The sequence below is a fragment of the Mus caroli genome, chromosome 11, assembly GCF_900094665.2.
Source record: "Mus caroli chromosome 11, CAROLI_EIJ_v1.1, whole genome shotgun sequence".
Lineage (NCBI taxonomy): Eukaryota > Metazoa > Chordata > Mammalia > Rodentia > Muridae > Mus > Mus caroli.
Genome location: NC_034580.1, coordinates 96,428,859 through 96,435,978, shown reverse-complemented (window position 1 = coordinate 96,435,978; position 7,120 = coordinate 96,428,859). Strand labels below are relative to the sequence as shown.

The 7,120-nt window shown below is 48.1% G+C and overlaps 1 protein-coding gene across 2 annotated transcripts in view; it reads right to left on the bottom strand.

Moving 5' to 3' along the window:
• The window catches only part of Ttc25 (tetratricopeptide repeat domain 25), a 26,813-nt gene that overhangs the window by 6,007 nt on the left and 13,686 nt on the right, over positions 1-7,120 (bottom strand). For both annotated transcript variants that reach the window (XM_021176743.2, XM_029483124.1), the window contains exons 8-9: positions 4,084-4,170; positions 2,270-2,466 (exon numbers count right to left, since the gene is read on the bottom strand). In XM_021176743.2, coding sequence (XP_021032402.1) covers positions 2,270-2,466; positions 4,084-4,170 — 284 coding nt within the window. The remainder of the gene's footprint in view (positions 1-2,269; positions 2,467-4,083; positions 4,171-7,120) is intronic.

The following is a 7,120-nucleotide window of genomic DNA, read 5'->3' as shown; positions in this document are numbered from 1 at the left end:
TGTGTAGCCCAGGCTGTCCTGGAACTCACTCTGTAGACCAAGCTGGCCTCAAACTCAGAAACCCGCTGCCTCTGCTTCCCGAGTGCTGGGATTAAAGGTGCGCACCACCACACCCGGCGACACATCTCTTTAATCTCAGTGAGGCAGATGGATGTCTCTGAGTTCGAGGCCAGCCTGGTCTACAGGCTGTTCCAGGACAGCCGGGGTTATACAGAGAAACCCTGTCTCAGAAAACTAGTGAGATAAAGAGGTGGCTCAATGGGCAGAAACATTTGCTACATAAGCATGAGGACCTGAGTTCAAATCCCCAGTACCAGTGCTAAAGCCAGGAGAGTTGAAGCCCGCATCTGGAACACTGGGATTCCAGGAGTTCATTCACCAGCCAACCTAGCAGAAATAGAAAGATCTTGAGAGGAAGTCACTATGCATCTTCTTCCTCTGGTCTCTGCATTGTGTGCATAGGTGCCTGCACCTGCACCTGCACACACATGCACGAAACATATGCTAATCATCATCACCATCATCACCAGCATCACCAGCATCACCAGCAGCATCCCACCTGAGAGCAGGGAAACATAGAGATATGGCTGTGTGCCACAGACAGCTGCTGGAATCTCCATTCCCCTTCTCTGATGGGACGGAGAACAAGTGGCTCAGCAGAGCTCACCCAGCCTGCTAAGTACTGGAGCTGAGCCTGGACCAATTTGCGGAGTGACAGAGTGAAAGATCAGTGGCCTTAAAAGAGCTCCACTTGCCAGGCTTGGTGAGGCACGCCTTTAACCCCCAGCACTCGGGAGGCAGAGGCAGGCAGATCGCTGTGAGTTCAAAGCCAGTCTGGTCTACAGAGTGAGTTCCAGGACAGCCAGGGCTATACAGAGAAACCCTGTCTCAACCNCCCCCCCCCCCCAAAAAAAAAGAGCTCCACTTGGTGCCTGGAGTTATGGCTCGGCAGAGATGCACACCACCAGAGGAAACCAAATAAGCACCATTTTTTTTTTCCAGTTCTAAATCCCAGAAGCAAAAATAATGACTGGCTTAGCAAGATAAACCCGTGGCTGCAACAGTGGCAGAAGAGATATGGAAACAACCAACCTTTTTTTTTTTTTTTTTTTTTTTTTAGGGGTGGGGACAGGGCGTTTAAGGCCCCAGTCTAAAGATAGAATCCATAGCTCGAACTGTCTAAGGGGCCAAGATCCTGTGGCCAGATAGGTGATAAGGCCCTGGGAGAGAACACACCACTATTATTCGGCTGAATAAATCTAGCACCCAACTGACTCCTAACGAGTGAGCGCGTCGCGTCTCTCTGCTCTAGGCAGAAAGGCTTCCTCTTGCAGCAAATAGCAATTAACCCAGAACCAGTCAACACGCAGGGGATAACGGACTGCAGAGTGCCTAGCCTACATGGGATGTCTACGTCATCCCGTCATCCTGTCATCCCGAGTCCCAGGGATCTTCACAGGGCGGGAGCAGGTGGATTGCTAAGAGCCAGATGGACGACTTCTCGAAAACAGTGTTTTCTAAACACAACCGGGTAGTTGTAATATAAACGCACAGCAGTTAGGACAGCTTGCGTAAGATTTTGACCCGTCTGAGCTGCACGAAATCCCGACATGGAAGGGGAGCGATGGAATAGATCCCCACCCCCAGCTGAGCAGCTACTGGCTCCTGAGAGCTGTCAGTTCTCTTTCATGGTGTGAGCCCCTGGTAGGTGGCTCACACTCTAAGGCAGGCCCTACACCCAAGAATAGTTGGGGAACACAGATTGGACTTAGTGGGTTCAAAGCAAAAGATAACACAAGGTTTGGTGGGAAGGGAAGTGATGGTGGATCTGCGAGGAACTGGAGGAGGGGAGGTAAAAATACATTCTGTGAAATCTTCAAAGAAATTGTTAAAAATATGATTTAAAACTTAAAACAAAGCTGGTGGTGGTGGTGGCGGCGGCAGCATATGCCTTTAATCCCAGCACTAGGGAGGTAGAGGCAGGAGGAGCTGTGAGTTCAAGGCCAGCTTGGTCTACAGAGTGTGTTTCAGGACAACTAGGCTCCACAGAGAAACCCTGTCTCAAAAAACAAAACTAACCTACTAACTAAATTCATTCATCAATTCAACAAAACAAAGCAAAAAATAGGGAACCAAGCAAACAAGCAAGCAAACAAACAAACAAACAAAATGAGTTGCTTGTCCTCATTCTCAAACTTATGGTAAGAATGGAAGCGCAGAGATGCTAGGCTCAGCCCTTGGGACTGGGAGTCTCCCAGCCTCTCCCTACCTTGGGCCTGCGCCACCAGGACACTGGCGTTCAGCTGCCACTCGAGGTCCCCTTCCTCCTCAGCGTACTGCTGAGACTTTTCCCCATAACTCTGGGCCTGCCATGCCTGGTCCAGCTCCAAGTAACAGCGGCCAATCTCATGGAAGAGCCAGGTCTTCTCCAGGGTGGTTTTGGCTAGAGGGATCTTCTCCTCCCACCTGGGGAAAAGAAGACCCGGGTCAGCTCCTTCCTAGCTCTCTGCTCAGCCTCGGCAGACCCAGGCTTCCTGTGGGAACAGAGTAAAACTCATTCTTCCAGTCCTGTCCAGAGCATAATTAGTAAGTACCATCATATTGCCAGACTGCCAGAGCTCTTTTTGGTGACATCTATGGAATCAAATTTGGCATAACCACTGAAAATAATGTTTGAAAAAGTCACCTGGGGGCTGACGGAATTGCTTACTGGGAGAGTAATTACCTAGTATGCATGATACCCTAGACTATTTCCAGCACCGCAAAAAAAAAAAAAAAAAAAAAAAAAAAACAGTAAGAAAGCAACGGAAGCAACTGAAATAACACAAAAAAAATAACTTCCCAGGATTACTAGGTTAGGCGCCGGGGCACAGGCCTGTAATTCCAAGCTCTGGGGAGGCTGAGGCAAGAGAGTGAGTTCAAGTGCAGACTCAGCAACCGGGAGGAACCACTCTCAAGTCCACAGAGGCCAAGAGCATCAAGGGTGACCTGGAAGGATGCTTGGTGAACAAGAGTCAGAGGCCTGAAGGACACTGTCTCTCCAGAAAGGGTAGCTGCACCCAAGAAAGCAGGCTCTCTGGGTCTGGGCTGTCTCTGAGGCTCCCTAGGGCTGTGCCCATCCACCCCACTGAACAGATAACTAACCTCAGGGTTAGACCTCAAACAGGCCATCGGGGGAGTTGAGATGCAGTTCCCCTAAACCCTACACAGGTACACAGAGTCATGGAGGAGCCTCTAAGGAAGTCGCAAAGGTCCGTTGGCCTATCAGCTCTAAACTCAGAGTCACCTAGAAATGAGCTCCGGGCGAGTGAGGCACTCCATGAGGAAGGAGCTTGCCATAGAAGCCTGGTGGCCTGAGTCTGATCTTAGAACCATCATAAATATGGAAGTTTCTCCTCTGGCCGTCACAAGTAATTAGTCAGACACAAATGCCTGCTCCCCATTCTCACATCACACATACAACACACACAATAATAATAAATAGTAAACAATAAGTAATAAATTAAAAATGAGTTCTTAGGTAGTGGGCAGTGGTGGCACACGCCTTTGATCCCAGCACTCAGGAGGCAGAGGCAGGCGGATCTCTGAGAATTTGAGGCCAGTTTGATCTACAGAGTGAGTTCCAGGACAGCCAAGGCCACACAGAGAAACCCTGTCTCGGAAAATGAGAGTGGGGAGGGAAGAGAGAGAGAGAGAGAGAGAGAGAGAGAGAGAGAGAGAGAGAGAGAGAGAGAAGGTCATTTGGTCCTGTTTTCCTTTCCCCCTTTCTTCCTTCTCATCTTCCTCCTCTTCCTCCTCTTCCTCTTCCTCTTCCTTCTCCTCTTCCTCCTGCTATTCCTTCTCCTCCTCTTTTTCTCCAATAGGCTTTCGTTCTGTAGCTCTATCTGGCCCAGAACTGACAATGCTCCTACCTCAACCCCCTAAATAACTAGGATTACTTGCATGATCAGCCACACCCGACTCTAAATTCAGTTCATTTACTAATGCCTCTTTGTCTGGCTTTAAGTCCCCAGACTGGAATCCTGGTGTGAGGGAAGGAAGTCCCAGTCCCAGGGCGCGGAAGGGGCAGTCTGTATGACTTACGTGTCAATGGCTTGCTGGAATTTCCCAACTCTGGCAAAAACTCTGCCAATATTGTCAAGGGCTCTCGATTTTGCATCTGGAAGGTCACTGTGGAGAAGAAGAAAAAAACAGCCATTAAGTAGAAATCAGATATTATGGGGGAAAAAGGCAGACACTAGGGCCCAGGCTCCAGGAATTCAGAGTTCCAAGAGGAAGATGTCCAGGCTGACAAGGCTGTGTCACACAGACCCATTTGTGCCCTTAGCCTGAGATGGACATCATCAGCATCGTTCCAGGATTGACAGCTTACAAAGATGTTCCCTTTGGTCCAACAATTTTCCTTCTAGACTTTACCTTAAGATAACATAACAAGAACACGAATTAAAATGATTCTTATTTTAGAAACAACCTATTAGGGGTGACGTATCAATGGTAATTAGTTGATGTGAAAAGAAGTTTATGATGTATAAAATGAAAAAGTCAGGGGCTGGGGGTATAGTTCAGTCATTCAGTGCTTGCTTAGCATACACAAGACCCTGAGCTTTCCCCAGCAACAAATATGTAAAATATATCTATGTGGGCCTATGCTGCTGGCTTTGAAGATACAGAAGATGGCATAGGAGCCATCGAATGAGCATATGTTCATGCTTGCACACACACACACACACACACACACACACACACACACACACATACAGAGGTGAGGGAAGGGTCCCCGGTTTAGGAACATACACCATCTCAAAGGAATAGGCAGAGTGCTAGAGGTGGATGCCCAACATCTTCTAGTCTCCATTGCCTTCCATCTGCTCTCACACTCACAGCTACATACACAATCACATAGACACACATATATACACAAGTAATTTTTAAAAACTCCCTCTCACCGTCAAAGGGAACAATTAAAACTTAGTTCAAAGATTATAATTAGCTTTATTTTTGCTTCTAGAATTTGGCAAGGCTTCATTCTGCAAAATAAAATGATTATTTCAGTGACTGAACAGAGTAAATATATAACTAGAAAGGGGGTCAAGAAAACACAGACAAGTAAGTAACAAACAAAAAGGATGGAGGAGGATACAGGAGGATGGAGGAAGATATAGGAAGATGGAGGAGGATGGGAGGATGCAGGAAGATGGAGAAGGATGGAGGAAAATGGAGGAGGATGGAGGAGGAAGGATGAAATTGGAAGAGGATGGTCTTTTCCAAATTACTTTCCATTTAAGGCCAAGACACAGAGACAGAAAAATAGAAAAATAAGATTGGCTAGCATCAGGTTACTTCCTGGTACCTTTTCCCTGTAAGGATTACGGCAGAGAGAGAGACTTCATTATCTTGCCAATTGGAACTGGCCCATTTATCAAACATGGCGGTTATCTCTGTAATACTCTTTTTCTCCAGTGAACTGAACAGCATACTTTCAGATTAGAAATGGGAAATTTAGCATTCGTGACTCCATTTTGATTTTTAACAGCCCTCAGCTACAGATCTGCTCCTATTGCACCTTGCTCTTTCCCATCTCAGGCTGGCCTCTCCACATCTTCCTTTCAGCACCTTTCTGTGAAGCCAGAGCCTGGCACGGTGGCACAGGACAGAAGTTCTAATCTACCCAGTAGGGCTGCAACAGAAGAATCACTTGAGCCAGGAGCTTGAGGCCAGCCTGGGCCACACAGTAAGACTGTCACTTTAAAACAAGAACAGCTTGTCATAGTGGCTCACACAGGTAATTCTAGCACTCATGAGGCTGAGGTAGGAGGATCAGGAGTTCAAGGCTAGCTTTGGCTACATTATGAATTTGAGGATAGCCTGAGCTATATGAGACCCTGTCTCAAAAACCAAAACCAGCCGGGCGTGGTGGCGCACGCCTTTAATCCCAGCACTCGGGAGGCAGAGGCAGGCGGATTTCTGAGTTCGAGGCCAGCCTGGTCTACAAAGTGAGTGCCAGGACAGCCAGGGCTATACAGAGAAACCCTGTCTCGAAAAACCAAAAAAAAAAAAAAAAAAAAAACCAAAACCAAGCCAAACAAAACGAAAGAATATGACTCTTTGGTTGTCTTTTTGCACTGGAGATTAGACCTCACTCTAGCCTGTGACTTCAGATCACAGTACTTCAAAACAGCCCACCTAACACGGCTAGAAGGTCATTCCTCAGAATTTGACCTGTGACCTCAGCAACAGCCAAGTCTAAGTGTGAGAGTCACCAGTGGTAGCTGCTTGCTCTCTGCACCCTTGACCTTGCTGGCCTTCCTGGATAAAGGCACAGCCCCTCGCTCACTCACTTCCCACCGAGTTGTTGATGGCTTCCTAGGCTTTCTGAATTCCTACTTTGAATTCCCGATCAGGTCTCAGTTTGTAGCCTCGCTGGTAGAACACCGGGGCAAGCTCAAAGTCTCCCGTGGTGTACAGTGTCTCAGCTTTCTGTAAGATTCCCCTGGCACAGGAGACTATCGGGTCTCTTTCATTCATTTAAAAACCTTGAAATGAGTTCTTGTTTTGAAAATCCTCTGTATGTGTCTAAGTACGTGAGCATGACATAAACAGGAGCATACTCCAGTGAGGTCCCAGGGAGATGGGAAGGAGGTGGGGTGAGAGACTTCCACACAGTTTTAAATCAAACCCAGCATGGCAGAACTTTTCTGTAAAGCCAAACTCCCTTATAGGGCGTCAGCTGCCCATAGCCCTGGTCCCTAGACCAGCATAAAATCTCCAGACCCTCCATATGCCCATGTCTCTCTGCCAAGGAGGATCCTTGCTCTCCTCATGCCCAGTCCAAGCCTCCCGTCCGGCGTCCCCTCTCTGGCAGTGTCCCTGCCTGTGTGTCTGTGGATCCTCAGCCTCAGTTTTCATCAGCTGCCCTCACAGGCTGCCTCAGATAGGTCTTCCCTTGCAGAGAGGGCTCCCCTGGGGTTAGGGCGGTAGGGCCTGCCTAGCATACTGGAGGCCCTGGGTTGGATTCCTGACACTATCAAAAAGTTAAAAAGAGAGAGTGAGCCGGGCATGGTGGCACACGCCTTTAATCCCAGCACTCAGGAGGCAGAGGCAGGCGGATTTCTGAGTTCGA